Here is a 19,646-nt window from a genome sequence, read left to right as displayed (position 1 = left end):
CACCAGTTGATTTAAAAAAAAAATAAAAGTTTCCCACCATAGTACCCTTGTAAGTACCCAGATGGAGTGATCAAAGTCTCTTATTGATAATGTTTTTGTTTTTTTAATGTAAAAAAAAATAAAAAAATAAAATATATATATATATATATATACACACAGTGGTAATAATATATATACAGTGGTCCCTCAAGTTACAATATTAATTGGTTCCAGGACGACCATTGTATGTTGAAACCATTCTATGTTGAGACCAGAACTCTATGGAAACCTGGTAATTGGTTCTGAACCCCTAAAATGTCATCCAAAAATAGGAAAAGGTGAGGATTAAACAAAAATAAGTAGATAACTAATACAGATAAAGCAAATCCTTACATATAAAGGTAATAAAGATCTGCTGGGAGCTGTAATCACTGTCTATGTCAGTGGTCTTCAACATGTGGACCTCCAGATGTTGCAAACAGCTGTCCGTGCATGCTGGGAGTTGTAGTTTTGCAACATCTGGAGGTCCGCAGGTTGAAGACCACGGGTCTATGTAGAGGACAGGAGCTTCTTCAGGGTCCTGTACAGTACATACAATGTCTTAAAAAAGTTAAAATGTCCCGATGCGATCATCCATAATATAGCAGAGATGCGGAGCGGCTCTATACAGCGCTCGCATCTCTGCTCTGTACTCTGGCCGGCCAGTGATGTGAATAGAAATTCACATCACTCATTCCTATTTTCCGCCCAAAGGGGGGATTGGCCGGATTGTTGCAGCCAATCTTCGCTCTCAGAGGGAAATATGAATGAGTGATGTTCTATTAATATCACTGGCCGGCCGGAGTACAGTGCAGAGATGCGGAGAGCAGGAGAAAGCCGCTCCTCATCTCTGCAATAAATAGGACGATTGCAGCGGATGTCAGGAGTGATACCCGCTGTGATCTGTCCTTAACTGTAGGTACTACTACTCCCAACATGGAGCACACACAGATTGCAGCGAGTGTAACTTCTGACACCCGCTGTGATCCTCCTCTATAATGTATAGATGCAGCCGGCCGCTCTTCTATGGTCCCCTGCACTGACGTATAGTTGTGATTGGCTGGAACCATCCGGCCAATCACAGCTCTCTGTGGGAAATATGAATAGGTGTATATATATACGGCAGTGCAGGGGACCATAGAAGAGCGGCTGCTACATCTATACATTATACAGGAGGATCGCAACAGACCTGGGTGATCTGTCAATTAGTACAGGTACTACTACTCCCATCACTGTTCCATGCTGGGAGTAGTAGTACTACCTAAAAAAATTAAAAAATTAAGAATAAAAAGTGAAAAACACACACACTAAATTTTTGTTATTGTCGGCTACATTTTTAGTGCCCTGCCCGCACACATAAATTGATCCCTGTTTAAAAAATTTCTAAAAATTTTTTATGGTACCCTACGAAATTTTATTAAAAAAAGGTATTTCCATCACTTTTTTGTCCAAAAAAGACTGGCTTTTTTCTTGGCGTTTTTTAACTTCCATAGATTTCTATGGGAGAAAAACGCCACGATTTCAGGGGAAAAAAACGCCATAGGCTCAGCATGCTGCGATTTTGCAAAACCGCCAAGTAGCTGAAAAAGAGTGAAAAACCGCCAAAAGGATTTAAAAAAAATGCCGCACTGAAAAACGCAAAGTGAAAAAAGAATTTGGCATTTTTTCATTGATTTACAGCTAATATCTGGCCGCAGCGATTTTTGGCCGAAAAAACGCCATGCAGCAGAATTGGCGTTTTTCTTGGCGTTTTCCCCCCAAAAAAGCAAGTGGAATTCCAGCTTAAATGGGACATATCCTGTGTTTCTTGTTTATGTCAATGGGTCCTGCTGTAAATCATATCACTAAATGTGTTAAAAACAGCCCCCATAATAATGTACGAAAAGATGAAATAATAAAATTACAATCAAAAAGCAGAAAAAGATTAGAAAAAAGGACACATTCCCTTATAGTTAGACAGAACACAGTATTTGCAAAGTACAAGCCACTATTTCTGGCGCACTCTTTGTGACAAATTTAGTAACTTTTTTCAATCACTTTTTAGGGTAGGATCACACTGGAGCACACGGGATGAGCTGCCGGCAGTCACAGAGCACCAGCAGTGAGCTCCTTGCTGCTGCTGCCGCAGTGCTGTGTGTCCACTCAGAGCTCACTCTGTCATAGCTCTGTGGCTGCTGGCAGAACATCCGCAGCATCAGATACGCTGCGGATGCGCTTCCGTGTGACTCTACCCTTTGGGTATGTTCACATTGAGGAATTTCCGAGTGGAATTTCAAGCATAAGTTTCATGTAGATTCCGTCTTGCAGCAAACTCCTATTGACTTTGGGCCAGAAAGGGTGAAGATTCTAGCCCTGGTAGCCCCTATTAGACATTTCCTCCCATTTTCCTTTTTGCCATCGGCATTGGCATACGTTGCTGGTTATTTGGTAACATTGAAAAATTATTCTGCTTCTTGTTAGCCAACCAGTTTTCTTGTTCACACATTTAATTACAATGATGTCCACTAGGGACATCTATGAGCCTGACTATGAAACGTGACATACACAGCAAAAGATGAAAGCCTAAAAGCCTAAAAAGGATAATAAAAAAATCAATAAGGAAGGGAAAAGGTGATGAGTTGAGTCGTGAGATCTGTGCCTTACTTGGCAAGTACACAATCGAGAGAGTGCTGGTAATGTTTAACAGAACAAGTATAATGTGGAATTAAGGCTTGATACAATAAAACACAGAATGACAAAGTTGTTCAAATTCATTTTTTCTTAAAGGAAAAGTATCATGGACAAAAACTTATCCCCTATCCACAGGATAGGGAATAAGTTTTAGATCGCTGAGGCCCCCCGCGATCTCTTGTGTGTAGCCTTGGCTCTCCTCCACAGCGGCGTGTCACGACCCCTGCCAAAAGCGGGGGCCACCACGCACCCTCTATATAGCTCTATGGCAGAGCCAAAGATTGACGAATGGCTCTCCCATAGAGCTATGCATGGTGGCCTCCGCTTCGGACAGGGGCCGTCATGTGCCACCTGGAAAAGAGCCGAGGCTCCAAACAGGAGATCACAAGGTGCCCCAGCGCTCTGACCCTCCCGCGGGTAGGGGATATGTTTTTGGTCCACGATACTTCTCCTTTTAAAGGAATTTTTTCATTCGGGGTTGACTGCCATGAACGACTGGCTCCAATAGTAAGGTGCAACCTGTAGAACCAGGAGAAAAGATCTGAGACATTGCCAAACTGGTAAATAGAAAAGGATATCACTCACTCATGGAGATCAAATCTATTTTATTATGCAAGTGCAGGTATGAAACAGTCCAGTGTGGGAGACAGACAAATGAGCAGTGTGATCGATACCTGATGGCAATAGCCGTTTCCTGCGTCACTACGCACTTCTTCGGGCCTGCGGCCCGAAGAAGTGCGTAATGACGCAGGAAACGTCTGTTGCCGTCAGGTATCGATCACGCTAATCATTTGTCTGCGTTTGTCCGTGGCCCGAAGAAGTTCGGAGTGATGTAAGAAACGGCTTTTTCCATCAGGTATCGATCATGCTGCTAATTTAACTGTGTTTGTTGGTGGCCCGAAGAAGTGCGGCGTGGCACAGGAAACAGCTGTTGCCGTCAGGTATCGATCCCGCTGCTCATTTGTCTGTGTTTGTCGGTGGCCCGAAGAAGTGCGGAGTGATGCAGGAAACAGCTGTTACCGTCAGGTATCGATCCCGCTGCTCATTTGTCTGCGTTTGTCGGTGGCCTGAAGAAGTGCGGAGTGATGCGGGAAACGGCTGTTACTGTCAGATATCGATCCCGCTGCTTGTTTGCCTGGCTCCCCCGCTGCACTATTTTATACCTGTACTTGCACAATAAAGAAGATACCAATGGGTGAGCACTATCCTTTTCTATTTTCTGACTGAAATTGGATTGTAATTTTGTGTACATGGATATGCACCCCCTAGAGAGTTAGCAGAGGACACACCTGTAGCCTGATTACCTATACACGCTATAGAGGTTCAGTAGTCCATAACCCCCTTGCTCAAATCTTGGGAAAAACTGGTAAAGGTGACGGGGGGGGGGGGGTTGGTAATATCATCACATCAATCAGTCAGAAGAATCCCATAGGCGCGTCTGTGGGAGTTCATGTTCAGAATACTTGGATATGTCTCCATCAAACTACTAAAATCATGTGCCACTCATATAAGTGGGGTCTTGGCTCCAAGCTCCCTCCCATTAGCATATCTAAATTTGACAAGATGGAAAAAAAATTACTACACTAAACTTTTTAGGAAGTCCAAGTGGTATATATCTATGTATACTGATCAGTCATAACATTGTGTAGGTTCTACACATGCTGCCAAAATATCTCTGACCCTTCAATACCCTAAACTCTTGTCATATTTCTTAGTCCATTCCTGAACACTTTCTGCAGTGTAGCCGGGGCATTATCCTGCTGAGAAAGGCCACATTTGGGAAAACTGCATCCATAAAAGGAGGACTTGGTCTGTACAATGTTTAGGTAGGTGGTACCTCAAAGTACCATCCTCACTATTCCATACCTTTAATGTAAAATCCACAAGATTCCAGGACCCAAGGTCTCCCAGCGGAGCATAAATCTGCTTTCACCAACTTGCCTTATTTCTATTCTGCATCCTGGTGCCATTTCCCAGGTAAGTGACGCACTGGGTCATCCACCATCCACATGTTGTAAAAGAAAATGTGATTGATCAGACCCGGCCGGCTTCTTACATTGCTCCATGGACCAGTTCTGATGTTCACATGATCTTTGTAGGGGATTTCAGTGGATAGGTTTCAGCATGGACGCTCTGGCCGGTCTGTAGCTTCACAGCCCCATATACATCAACCTATGATACACTGTGTGTTCTGACTCCTTCCTATCATAGGCAGAAGATTTTTTTTAGCATTTTCTATAAGGACAGGGTTACATGGGCCGCATCCGCAGCGTATTTCATGCTGCGAATGCAGCGATGGCAGTCACAGAGGGACTGCAGAGAGAGATCCCAACTGCGGGTGTGTAGAACTGTGTGTCCGCTCCTAGTGGTGGATTTCTACAGCAGGAAATCTGCCGCTACGAGCCGACACAGAGATACCCGGCCCCAGCCAGGAGTCCACTCATCGGTCCCTCTGTTACTGTCATCGGCGCATTCACAGCATAAAATACTCTGCGGATGTGCCCCATGTGACCCTGCCCTTAAAGTAACTTTTCAGTAAGATCAGACCAGTGCTTTAGGGAGCCTTGGACGCCCATCAACCGGTCTACTTCTACCTCTGCTGTATAATATAGAGATGCCATGTTTCCACAATATCTTCTAATTCTTTGTTACAGACATGACTGTAATGGTCTGGTTGTCTCTGCCTGTTACTTCCCAGGACTGTCATAATTCTGAGCTAAATTTATAGCTACTACCCAAAACACATGTACTGATGTGTGTCTCAATATTTAAGTACAAACAGAATGTATCTGTATTTATGCATATATATAAACAGTACAATGGGGCTCATTTCTCAAAACTGTCACAGACATCCGAGAGTCTCTATAGCATTACTATAACCAAAGCCGCAGCCCTAGGGCCAAGACCCTGAGGACTATTTAGTCTTTGGGTTCTGTTCAAGTAAAAGAAGTTCTTCTGCCGCTTGTGTTACTACAGTTCAATTGCCTGTCAACAAGGTGGTGGCTCATTCCTCACATTGCCATTGGATGCCATATAGTCGAGTGAGTGTCCGCCAGATATATGCCAAGGGGAAGTCCCCACCGTATAGATCGGACTTAGAGGTTTCCATCTCACATAGGGTCACATGTCAAGAAACAGACGGAATACCATGCGTTATATGTTTGTTTTATGGGATCCAGCATTACACTACTGAATCCAGCAAACATATATTTCTTGAAAGGAGGCTGTGGGTTAAATAGGGTCTATGGATCCCTTTAACGCATGTGCCAGAACATGTTCCGGTGCTTACTTCATACAGACCCTGCTTAAGGGTGCGTTCACACGCTAGTAGCTAGCAGCGAGTTTCCCGCTGCGGGAAACCTGCTGCGAGTTACGCTACCGTTGATTTAAAGGGGTACTCCGGTGAAAACCTTTTTTCTTTTAAATCAACTGGTGGCAGAAAGTTAAACATATTTGTAAATTACTTCTATTAAAAAATCTTAATCCTTCCTGTACTTATTTGCTGCTGAATACTACAGAGGAAATTCTTTTCTTTTTGGAATGCTCTCTGATGACATCACGAGCACAGTTCTCTCTGCTGAAGTTATTATAATAATAATAACACTTTATTTATTGTTTTCCTTAGTGGGACTTGAACCCAAGTCCCCAGCACTGCAAGGCAGCAGTGCTAACCACTGAGCCACCATGCTGCCCTTAGCATACATCTGCTCTGCACGGTTGCTAAAATGGACAGAGATGTCAGCAGAGAGCACTGTGCTCGTGATGTCATCAGTGTTCCAAAAAGAAAGGAATTTCCTCTGTAGCAATCAGCAGCTAAGAAGTACTGGAAGGATTAAGATTTTTTAATAGAAGTAATTTACAAATATGTTTAACTTTCTGCCACCAGTTGATTTAAAAGAAAAAAGGTTTTCACCGGAGTACCCGTTTAAATGGGTCCGCGGACAGTCCACAAATCTGACACTATTGCGGACTGTCTGTGGACCCATTCAAATCAATGGTACTGTAACTCGCAGCAGGTTTCCCGCAGCGTGACACCGGCTGCTAGTAATAGCGTGTGAACGCTCCCTGAATCTGTGAACCCAGACTGATGCAGATTCTAAAAAAAAGAGAAAAAAAAAAATATCATTGGGTTCACAATCTGAAATTGGGGATCCTTAGTAAAACCTGCAACAATTTTGTTAATTTTGGCTTCACCAGAGTTGGGTAAAATCTGCAACAGATCCGCAGCATATCCACCACACCACAATTGACATACGGCGGATGCAGTATGGATTCATTCACATTTTTTACTACATTGTGTTTATAATTTCATAACAAATAATCTAATCCGCTCAGTGCCTAAAACATTGGTACGGAATCCATGTCTTAAATGACCTGTGGTGTGGATTTTGCACTTTGATTTCGGTTAATATGATGCCGATTTTCTGCATTCAAAATCCAGTTGGAAAATCTGTGGCTTATCCACCCTGTATTATCATACCCTTATTGGTTAGGAAAACATGGCGGCAATCTTCTAGAAACAACGCGACATCTGTCCATGGGTTGTATGTGGTATTGCAGCGCAGCTCGATGGAACTGATGAGGCTTAGATGCAATACCATTCAGAACCTGCATTCAGGTGGGGCGTATTGTAAGAGAATGGAACTGGATGTGAAAGTATTTTTCCATCATTATGACCAAATGGTATATAAAATAAAGATTATAAAGTACTGAACGTGGGAATTTTGGCTTATGCGATGGGTGGGAATCCAAATACAGTGGTCCCTCAAGTTACAATATTAATTGGTTCCAGGACGACCATTGTATGTTGAAACCATCGTATGTTGAGACCAGAACTCTATGGAAACCTGGTAATTGGTTCTGAAACCCCAAAATGTCATCCAAAAATAGGAAAAAGTGAGGATTAAAGATAAATCTGTAGATAACTAATATAGATAAAGCAAATCCTTACATATAAAAGTAATAAAGATCTGCTGGGAGCTGTAAATCACTGTCTATGTCAGTGTTTCCCAACCAGGGTGCCTCCAGCTGTTGCAAAACTACAACTCTCAGCATGCCCGGACAGCCTTTGGCTGTCCGGGCATGCTGGGAGTTGTAGTTTTGCAACACTGGGAAACACTGGTCTATGTAGAGGACAGAAGCTTCTTCAGGGTCTTTTACAGAACACGCAATGTCCTTAAAAATAAAAAGTAAAATGGAGCCGTCCTCACCTGGGGTCCAAAGGAGCAGCTAACCGTGCCACATGTAAAGAGTACAGAACATGTAATACCTCCCTGTACTGTAGGGGGCGCTACCAGACACCAGTCAGTGCATGCACTTCAGTAATACAGGTAAAGAGTACAGAACATGTAATACCTCCCTGTACTGTAGAGGGCGCTACCAGACACCAGTCAGTGCATGCACTTCAGTAATACAGGTAAAGAGTACAGAACATGTAATACCTCCCTGTACTGTAGGGGGCGCTACCAGACACCAGTCAGTGCATGCACTTCAGTAATATAGGTAAAGAGTCCAGAACATGTAATACCTCCCTATACTGTAGGGGGCGCTACCAGACACCAGTCAGTGCATGCACTTCAGTAATATAGGTAAAGAGTCCAGAACATTTAATACCTCCCTATACTGTAGGGGGCGCTACCAGACACCAGTCAGTGAGTGCACTTCAGTAATACAGGGGTTTTACCAGTGAATGTCCATTCTGATTGGTCGGTTCTTCCAGCCATTGACACGTTTCTCAGATTCCATAACATTGTATGTTGAGTCTGGTTTCAAGTTACAATGGTCCAGAAAATAACATTGTATGTTGAAACTATTGTATGTTGAGGCCATTGTAAGTTGAGGGATCACTGTACTGGGAGCCCAACAATCCCTAGAGCAGTTCTGCTAAGCCTTAGTTGACCACTGTGAACCTGCATATGCATTCCCTTCATGAATGAAAGCCAGTCTATGCTTTATGACCTGTCCTGGCAACACAGCATACAACATTAAAGGAGTAGTCCAGTGGTGACTCAGTGGTGAACAACTTATCCCCTATCCTAAGGATAGGGGATAAGTTGCAGATCGCGGGGGGTCCGACCGCTGGGGCCCCCCGCGATCTCCTGTACGGAGCCCCGACAGCCCGCGGGAAGGGGGCATGTCGACCTCAGCACGAAGCTGCGGCCGACACGCCCCCTCAATACAACTCTATGGCAGAGCCGAAGCGCTGCCTTCGGCAATCTCCGGCTCTGCCATTGAGATGTATTGAGGGGGCATGTTTGCCGCCGCTTCGTGCGGAGGTCGACACCCGCTATCTGGCCGGAGAGCCTGGCCCCCGTACAGAGAGATCGCAGGGGGCCCTAGCGGTCGGACCCCCCGCGATCTCAAACTTATCCCCTATCCTTAGGATAGGGGATACGTTTTTCACCACTGGACTACCCCTTTAAGATAGGAAATTCCCATTAAAAACAATAGTTATTGGTAATTCCCTACATAATGCCTTGTAGGTGTATGCATTGTTAGTACACGATTCAGTGGAAAGTCAGAAAAACTACAGATATTGGGCCTCATTTACTAAGAGTGTAGGGTTTTTACTAGTGTGAAATGTTGTTTCAGACTTGTAGGATTTCACCCCATTTACTATGGGAATCACAGATTTACAAGTCCGGAAAATGTTCTGACCAGCCTTTCTAGGTGGCAATGTCCAGCCATTTATTCCCAGGATTTTCAGTGAATTCAATAGTAAATAGGTCGGGTTGTGAAACCACGCCCCTTTTGTGCTGGCCATGCCCCCTTTGTGGCAGGCCACGCCCATTTTCAGCTTTTCACAATGTCATCTCGATTTAGTTGGATTTTCCTGTCGCACATGTCTCGGACACTGTGCACCAAAATAACTTGGAAAAACCCGACAAAAACATGTGGGTTTTAGCTTAGTAAATGAGGGCCATTATCTGCATGTCTAAATAATCAGCCCCTGGGATTAACTATTATTTATAGGAAATATTCTAAGGTTTTGTCATTTTCTCTTTGCATAATAAAGATAATAAAGTTTCCAGGTGGCAAAAGCGATAGTATTGAGTGGCACCAGCAAGCAAAGCCTTTCTTTGAAAGAGACCTACTTTGCAAAATTCTAGTGGTGCAGGTATGGCTTATAAGGGCTCGTTCACACTGCTGTTGTGCTCCGGTGAAGGCCAGTCCATTGGAAAAATGGCAGAGGAGCGGAGAAAAAATACTGCGTGTCCTATTTTTTTTTTTCTCCACTCGACTCTGGTTAAAAAAAATGGATCACTGACAGACCCCATTCAAGTCAATGGGATCCGAGTCCCTATGGGTCCATTCGGCACATAAAAAAAAAACAGACACCCAACGGGTCAGAGCACAACGGCGCAAGGTGAACTTAGCATAAGTCTCCACACACCTTTATGGCACTCTCCTCAACGAGAATCCTTATCCTGGTGCACTTCTGCACAATTTAAAGGGTTACTGTCATTAGAAAAAGATTTTGACATGTTGCTTACACATGTCAAAAGTTTTGATCGCATCGGGTCTCACTCCTAAGACAGTCTGCAATTCCAATGTATAAGCCAGGGACCGCGCACTCGACTCCCCAGCTGGCCGGCAGATCGGTACAAGTCTGCATAGAGAAGAAGTCACATTTAACTGATAGCCAAGGAGTTTGGGCAACATGTCAAAAGTTTTTTCTAGTGACAGTAACCCTTTAAAGTACAGTTTATAGGACTGACAGAGAAACAGAATTCAACTAATGGTGATTTGAGGCAGTGCCATAGTTGTATAGAGTTGGATGGAGTTTGAGTATGCATGCTTACCTTGAGGGAGACACATGATCCACATTTTTGGGATTTGTGCGGTTACAGTGGTCAGACCCCCACAGGTTAGACCCTTATCACCCCTTTAAAGCTCCAGGAACCCAACGCAAAGGTAGTATCAGGTCTCCCACCTACCATACGTAACTTATAATCCTGGTGTTGGCAACCTCTATAGCTACTCCCCTGCGTATAAATGATTTCTCCACAAATAAGGGTATAGAGCAACCCCAATTGCTGCCCATTCGAGTGGCTGTTTACATGACAGTTTATAGAGCATGGTATTGCCAGTAATGGGATTGTTTGGAGTCCGTACTATGAAATATTAGACCAAATACTTTCTACAATGGTTCAAAAATCTGTAGAGAACTTAGAGAGAAATTTGGTAGACGGTTATACAGTGGAGAGGACTACATAAAAGTTTCAGTATAGTTAGACAGTGTAAGCTTAGACTAGACAGCCTAAGAGTGCGCCAGATTTATAACAGTGCTAGTGTGTGAAAATCTGGTGCATCTTTAGACTGTCCAATCATGTCACACTACACTAGCAGGGACTCCTCTCTATTTGGAGACTCCCTCTCCTCTAGGTACTTACTGTACATTCTCCAGGCCGGGCCGGTTACAAGAGTGTGGATGGTGATGCATACAGTACAGTATTGTCACCCAAGTGGGTCAGAGGGGTGTAGAGTGCTAAAACTCTGTGGTACCTTGCGGGGGCGTCCTTTTACCATTTTATAACCATTTTATTTTGCTAGAACAACTTGGAAACTTGCATTTGAGGTATCAAAGTGAACGATTAAAGCATTTTTTTTTACCATTGTACTAATAGTATCTTATGGATAATGGAAGTCCCCTATTATTACAGATGTCCTATCCATTTACAGATATTTGCCAGCCCTGGATCTTGACCATAATATCTTATTCCTTGATTCCTTTATTTTTTATCTCCAGGCATTTGAAGAAAGTCATCTAGCTTCCCTTGATCCCATTGCTCAGTTCAATGCATGGTTCCAGGAAGTATTACAGTGCCCTTCTATTGCAGAGCCTAATGCCATGTGTCTGTCCACTGCCACCAGGTAATCACCCCGTTTTTAGTATGTTGTTTATTTTTTTTTTTTTTATTGCACCCCTTAAAGGGGTACTCCGCCCCTAGACATCTTATCCCCTATCCAAAGGATAGGGGATAAGATGTCTGATCGTGGGGGTCTTTGCTACGGAACCCCAGACATCCAGTGCTCGAGCGAACTTCGCTCCATGCCGGATGACTGGCGTTGCTGGGCAGAGGCTCGTGACGTCACGGCCATGCCCCCTCAATGCAGGTCTATGGGAGGGTCATGATGGCCGCCACGCCCGCTCCCATAGACTTGCATTGAGGGGGCATGGCCGTGACGTCACAAGCCTCCAGTGCTGCACTAGATGCTCTAAACGAATGCCAGGGGCAGCAGGGAGATCGCGGGGTTCCATAGCAGCAGGACCCCCGCCATAAGAAATCTTATCCTTCGGATAAGATGTCTAGGGGCGGAGTACCCCTTTAAGTCACCTTGCCCAGTTTTTCCTTGATGCTGCACATCTCAGTCTCACCTTCCTTTTACTTCACTGTAACCTTTTCTGCTTAGGGATGGGAAACCCTCTGCACGTATGGTTCTCCTGAAAGGGTTTGGTTCAGATGGGTTCCGATTCTATACAAACCGGGAGAGCAGAAAAGGGAAAGAGCTGGTGAGTGACATTATTACCGTTAAGATCATATTAATATATCTAACATTTAAAGGGGTATTCCTTCTTGAGAAGGTATCCGGCTGCTATCCACAGGATAGAGGCTAACAACCTGATCGGTGAGAGTCTGACCACTAGGACCCCCACAGATCACGAGAACTAAGGTAAAATGTACCCCAGAGTGAACAGAGCACACCCTGCATGTGTGGCCAGTAGAGATGAGAGAACTTACAGTAAATTCGATTCGTCACAAACTTCTCGGCTCGGCAGTTGATGACTTATCCTGCATAAATTAGTTCAGCTTTCAGGTGCTCCGGTGGGCTGGAAAAGGTGGATACATTCCTAGGAAAGAGTCTCTTGGACTGTATCCACCTTTTCCAGCCCACGGGAGCACCTGAAAGCTGAACTAATTTATGCAGGAAAAGTCATCAACTGCCGAGCCGAGAAGTTCGTGACGAATCGAATTTACTGTAAGTTCGCTCATCTCTAGTGGCCAGTGATGCATCCATTCTTTACATGATACAATAAGCAGGCTCAGCCCCAGAAGTATTTTTGTGATGGGGTGCTACCCCGTGTACTAGAGTATACATCCAACAACAAGAAAAAAAAAATGAGTACACCATATAGCGCAAACCCAGAATTTAAAAAAAGTAACACTCTTTATTAATATATTACAAAAAAACAATATCAAATTAGACAAACAGACATTAAAAAAGGCCCAAACGCCATCCCACAACAGGGAGAAGCCCCTCGGACTCCTCCCAGGGCACCTGAGTAGTCCTTATCTCCTGCACTGTCCCAAACACTGGCCCCCCCAATATACAGTGGTCCCTCAACATATGATATTAATTGGTTCCAGGAGAACCATCATATGTTGAAACCATCATATGTCGAGTACATATGTCTATGTAAAAATGGTAATTGGTTCTGGGGCCTTGGAACCATTGTATGTTGAATACATATCTCTATGGGAAACTGCTAATTGGTTCTGGGATGACCATTGTATGTGGAATGTATGGGGAGTGTTTAACAAACCAGGGTGCCTCCAGCTGTTGCACAACTACAACTCCCAGCATGCATGTACAGCCATTGACTGTCTGGGCATGCTGAGAGTTATAGTTTTGCAACAGCTGGAGGCACACTGATAGGGAAACATTGATGTATGGGGTATATAGTGTGTCTATGTATTGTATGTGATGTGTGACATTGCATACAGTACTGTACAGTTCTTTAAATACCTTCAGGGGGGACAGAATGTCCTCCATTACGATCCTGCTGACTACAGCTCTATAGGAAAGGAAGGGGAGCAGCTCATTGGATGCCTGCAGCAAGATGCTGCAGGCTATTGGCTATGGCTGCACTGGGGGGCGGGGCTTACACGGAGCTCACAGTGGAAGCCTGCGTGAGTTAGCAGGACAGCATGTGAGTAACAGGAGGCAGAACGGGGCACACGGGGCACATTAAACAACTGTCTGTCAGTTGCTGAAGTTGTCAGTGCTGTCAGATAGCTGTATGTACGATGGCCCCGACACACAGCAGCATCATATGTCGAGGCTGCCTTCAACATACGATGGGCTCTGAGAGGCCATCATATGTTGAAATGATCATATGTCGAGGCCATCATAAGTCGGGGGGTCACTGTAATAGTTATCCAAAACAATGCATATTAAAGTACCAGAGCCAATATATTAATGATATAAACAATAAAAATACAACCTGAGGGGTAACAATCTCATTTACCGAGATACCAAAGAGCTCTGGAAGATGGAGCCACAGACAGTATAAAATGATGGTATACTCAAACAGGTGCCCTCCTGGAAGCCCACGTGTTCCGTCACCTGTGGGTGACTTCTTCAGGGGTGCCTGCACTATTATATTGGTGGGCCAGTGTTACTTTTTTGAAATTCTGGATGTGCGCTATATGGTGTACTCTATTTTTTCTTGGTGTTGGATCCATTCTTTACATCAGTGTTTCCCAACCAGGGTGCCTCCAGGTGTTGCAAAACTACAACTCCCAGCATGCCTGGACAGCCTTTGGCTGTCCAGGCATGCTGGGAGTTGTAGTTTTGCAACATCTGGAGGCACCCTGGTTGGGAAACACTGCTTTACATGGAGCGTAGAGAATAAATTCAATGATGCCATGCACGTACATTATGCTCCATTAATTTCAGAGGCACCTTTCTCCCCTTTTTTAGGATTGGTGGGTTCCCATTGGCAGAACCCCCCACTGATCAGCTTGTTATCCTGTATCCTGTTGTAGTTTTGCAACAGCTGGAGGCACACTGCTTGGAAAACATTGGTCAGGGGAGAGAATACTTTTGAACTTTGAACTGCTTAATCCTTTTGTTCTTGGGGAGATAAGCTACCACCAGAGGAGCCTGATAGCAGATTTCTCTATTTTGAGAACTCATGCACACTCAACCAAGCTGAGTGTGCACGTGTATGGTGAAATCAGAGGAGAGAGCTGTTGTCTTGTCCACTTGACAGGTATTTTATGCATACAGCCAACTTTAGTTACACTTTCTCCCTACTACCCATTAGACAATAGATGGTATGTATATTTGTGTCTCCTCATCTTGTCCTACTTTATCTCTAGGAAACGAACCCAGTTGCTTCTCTGCTGTTTTTCTGGGAGCCCCTGTCTCGCCAGGTAATTACATTTTTATGGATATAAGCTTTGTAGCCTTTGTAAATAGTATTTTCACTTAAAATGCCTGTGTCTCACAGCAGTTTACTCTATGGAATGGACAGGCAGTTCAGGCATCAAGCGTGAACCAGGGTGCTTAGGATGAACAGTACTTATGCCTTTCTCTTATAATAGGTTGGTACCGTGCACAGAGCTGGGGGAGGTCAGTAAAACAGTAAGGCTAGGTTCACACTATGAGTTGGCGCTAGGACCAAGCAGACATTGCTGTCCCCACAGGTTCTTTTGGCGGCAGAATTTCAGCAGCAGAGTATCTGCCTCTGAAATTTCATAGTGTGCACTGCGCAGCGGAATCCCATTGCCTTGGTAATTCCCTATTGCGAACCTAGCCTAAGGGTATGTTCTCATGGCAGAATTTCCAAGCAGACTCCGAAAAAAAATCTGCTTGGAAATTCAATGGGATTCTGCAGCACCGTGCACAGGGAGGACTTCCGCTGCAGATATTAAAGTTTACCTGTCATCAACAAAAACTTTTTATATAACGTAGATAATACCATTATATGTATATTTGTAATATACATTGGTTAAAAAAATGTGTATATTTTCATCCCTGCAGCTATTGCCTGTGTGTCTCTGTGAGGAGTCCAAATACAGGAAATGAGGGTGGACAAGCAGGTCTCTGTATGCACGGAGGACAAGCAGGGCTCTGTACACTGAGGACTAGCAGGGCTCTGTACACTGAGGACTAGCAGGGCTCTGTGCACTGAGGACAAGCAGGGCTCTGTACACTGAGGACAAGCAGGGCTCTGTGCAGTGAGGACAAGCAGGGCTCTGTGCAGTGAGGACAAGCAGGGCTCTGTACACTGAGGACAAGCAGGGCTCTGTGCACTGAGGACAAGCAGGGCTCTGTACACTGAGGACACGCAGGGCTCTGTACACTGAGGACACGCAGGGCTCTGTACACTGAGGACAAGCAGGGCTCTGTACACTGAGGACAAGCAGGGCTCTGTACACTGAGGACAAGCAGGGCTCTGTACACTGAGGACAAGCAGGGCTCTGTACACTGAGGACAAGCAGTGCTCTGTACACTGAGGACAAGCAGGGCTCTGTACACTGAGGACAAGCAGGGCTCTGTACACTGAGGACAAGCAGGGCTCTGTACACTGAGGACAAGCAGGGCTCTGTACACTGAGGACAAGCAGGGCTCTGTACACTGAGGACAAGCAGGGCTCTGTACACTGAGGATCTGTGACATGCTCCTGGCTCACACATGAGGGTGATTGACAAGCCAGGATCCTGAGTCCTACTTGCATTTTATTAGCAGAGCATCTCTCCGGGAAGCCGCTGACCGATGCTCTGCTAATGCTCCTCTTGTCAGTGATAGCACTTGAGAGGCATATGTGTATAGAAGCGAAGTGGGGACCAGATATATAGCGTTATCCGCTTCTATACACAGTCCTCCTGAGTACAAACACCACAGCTGCCCCATCGCCTCCCCCATCCCCGGTGTTATAATTACCTGTTCCCAAGGTCCGCACTTCTTCTAGCTCCGGCGCTTTTTCTGTGCGCTGCGATGCGCAATGACGGGCGACGTCTCCAACGCGACGTCACCGTCAGTGCACACAGTGACAGCGCACAGCAACAGAGCCGGAGCCAGAAGGATCGTGGACCCCGGGAACAGGTAATTATAACACCGGGGATGGGGGAGGCGATGGGGCAGCTGTGGTGGTTGGTCTGAGGAGGACTGTGTATAGAAGCTAAATAGGGACCAGATAACGCTACATATCTGGTCCCCACTTCCTGGCGGGGAATTTGAAAATGAAAGTAAAATACATCGTACATCGCTGGGGAGCGGACCATGCCGCCCGCTCCCCTTCTTAATAACTTTTGATTGGATCGGGTCTCAGAAGAGACCCAATGCGATCAACCCCTTTGCCCCTGTACTACTACCCCCAACATGGAACAGACCCTGTTCCATGATGGGGGTAGGATTTAGTCAGTTTTGAGTCATTTCCCGACAGCTCAGAGCTGTCGGGTATTAGTGAAGAAAAATTCACAGGTTTTTCTGTGAGTTTTTCATCATACTCCGAGGGTTTTTTCTTTTTTGTCGGAACACGCCCCTTTTTGTGATAACCACGCCCATTTTGACGGGTTTAAAAAACACTCTGATTGATGATATATTTTGTCGGGCTGTGCGACACAAATTTGGTTGCACAACCCGACAAAAAGAGTTGACGGGTTGACATTAGTAAATGAGGGCCAATGTATGGCGCAGTTTTTTTTCCATATGCGGACACTGTAAACAGCCGATCGCCAGGATGCCAGGTGTTAGCCCCCATGATCAGATATTGATAACCTAGGTCATCAATAGAAAGAGATCCAGAAAACCCATTTAAAGGGGTACTCCGGTGAAAACCTTTTTTCTTTTAAATCAACTGGTGGCAGAAAGTTAAACATATTTGTACATTACTTCTATTAAAAAATCTTACTCTTTCCAGTACTTATTAGCTGCTGAATGACACAGAGGAAATTCCTTTCTTTTTGGAACACTGATGACATCACGAGCACAGTGCTCTCTGCTGACATCTTGTTCCATTTTGGCAACCATGCATAGCGGATGTATGCTAAGGGCAGCATGGTGGCTTAATGGTTTGCACTGCTGCCTTGCAGTGCTGGGGACTTGGGTTCAAATCCCACTAAGGACAACAATAAATAAATAAAGCATTATTATTATTATAATAACGTCAGCAGAGAGAACTGTGCTCGTGATGTAATCAGAGAGCATTCCAAAAAGAAAAGAATTTCCTCTGTAGTATTCAGCAGCTAATAAGTATAGGAAGGGTTAAGATTTTTTTAATAGAAGTAATTTGCAAATATGTTTAACTTTCTGCCACCAGTTGATTTAAAAGAAAAAAGGTTTTCACCGGAGTACCCCTTTAAATGATAACATTTGATTGGACTGTTGCTAGTAAACTAATAAAATCAGAGATTCCCAATGCAATTATACATTAGTGAGTCATTCAGGCTCCTTAATAAATATTGGCTTTAGTTAGACTGTTTGCTTAGCAGCGTAATAGGCTTAGGCTGACTGGTGGCTCTGGGATCAGAAGGGTTATTGGTGCATATTCATGTGCCACACCAGCCCACCTGACCCCAAATACCAGCAGAGGAAGTTGGCGTCTGGGATCAACCACGGGGTCATTGATCTCTTAAAGGGGTACTCCACTGAAAAGCATTTCTATTAAATCAACTGGTGCAAGAAAGCTAAACAGAGTTGTAAATGACTTCTATTAAAAAATCTTAATCCTTCCAGTACTTATCAGCTGCTGTATACTCCACAGGAAGTTATTTTCCTTTGAAATCTCCTTTCTGTCTGGCCACAGTGCATTCTGCTGACACCTGCTGTCCATGTCAGGAACTGTCCACAGCAAGAGAGGTTTGCTCCTGCTCTGGACAGTTCCTAACATGGACAGCAGGTGTCAGCAGGGAGCACTGTGGTCAGGCAGAAAGGAAATTCGAAAAGAAAATAACTTCCTGTGGGGCATACAGCATCTGATAAGTACTGGAAGGATTAAGATTTTTAAATAGAAGTCATTTACAAATCTGTTTAACTTTCTGGCACCAGTTGATTTAAAAAAAAAAAATAATAATAATAATAATAATAATGTTTTCCAGCGGAGTACCCCTTTAATAAGTATTTATTAATTGGGAATCACGTTGCAATTTTTGTGGAGGACGACTCGGGACTTTAGTTTAGTCACGCAACGTATGGCTCTATTTGTGGCTATAGCTAATCCAATAAAATAATACTTAACCTTGCCACATGATCACAGAGGGAGTTGTGTTTTGTTAAAGCATTAATCCAGGCATAACACTAACAACACTCAGCTAAAAATGCTGACACGTGCACTAAATTCATTGCTCAGGAACTCGTTCCGGTTCCCCGTGTGGCTTCTGCTACCTGTTATTTAAATGTCTAAGCCTCGGCGAGAAAACAATGGCCCATAGAACAACACAAGAGAAACTGGAAAGGCTGCTCTTATCACAGCGAACCTCTCCCCGTGATTCATGCAGATGGCTGCCCAACGTCACTGTGGGGTTAAAAGCTTTTCTATGGCGGCGTTGCTGGTAACCTGTTGTGCGTGTGCTGTTCTGGCTCGCAGGGACTACTTACATTTCTGCAAGAAAGTAAGGCATTTTCATGAATGAAAATGTCGAGTTATTTGGCAGCCATCCATGTGTCTACAGGCATTTTTTTTATTGTCTCCAAACTTTGGACCTCTATCTGTTGCAAAAACTACAACTCCCAGCACGCCCGGACAGCCGTTGGCTGTCCGGGCGTGCTGGGAATTGTAGTTTTGGAACCGCTGGAGGTCCACAGTTTGTAGCATTTTACCATTGTGACTCCCGTAAAATTGCCAATAGTTTTGGTTGTGCAGACACCGGAGATTATACCCTCCCTTATAATCCCTATGGTCACATAGAATCTGAAAAAAAGCTTTTCAGGTCATTTCCCCTGCATAACTATAGAGTTAAAGGTTTAAAACAAATTTTCAATTGAACTGGTGCCAGAAAGTTAAACAGATTTGTAAATTACTTCTACTTAAAAAAAAAAAAAAAAAAAAAAAAAAAATTTTAATCCTTCCAGTACTTATCAGCTGCTGTATACTACAGAGGAAGTTGTGTGGTTCTTTCCAGTCTGATCACAGTGCTCTCTGCTGCCACCTCTGTCCATGTCAGGGACTGTCCAGAGTAGAAGCAAAACCTCATAGCAAACCTCTCCTGCTCTGGACAGTTCCTGAC

The 19,646-nt window shown here is 44.4% G+C and overlaps 1 protein-coding gene across 1 annotated transcript in view; it reads left to right on the top strand.

Moving 5' to 3' along the window:
• PNPO (pyridoxamine 5'-phosphate oxidase) overlaps positions 1–19,646 on the top strand; it is a 51,680-nt gene that overhangs the window by 22,911 nt on the left and 9,123 nt on the right. Inside the window, 3 exon segments of the mRNA XM_056548109.1 lie at positions 11,438–11,562; positions 12,103–12,202; positions 14,796–14,849. Of these exon segments, the coding sequence (XP_056404084.1) occupies positions 11,438–11,562; positions 12,103–12,202; positions 14,796–14,849 (279 nt within the window).

This window comes from Hyla sarda, chromosome 12 (genome assembly GCF_029499605.1).
Source record: "Hyla sarda isolate aHylSar1 chromosome 12, aHylSar1.hap1, whole genome shotgun sequence".
Classification (NCBI taxonomy): domain Eukaryota; kingdom Metazoa; phylum Chordata; class Amphibia; order Anura; family Hylidae; genus Hyla; species Hyla sarda.
Note: the sequence above shows the minus strand (reverse complement) of the source record. Positions and strands in the feature narration are given on the sequence as shown.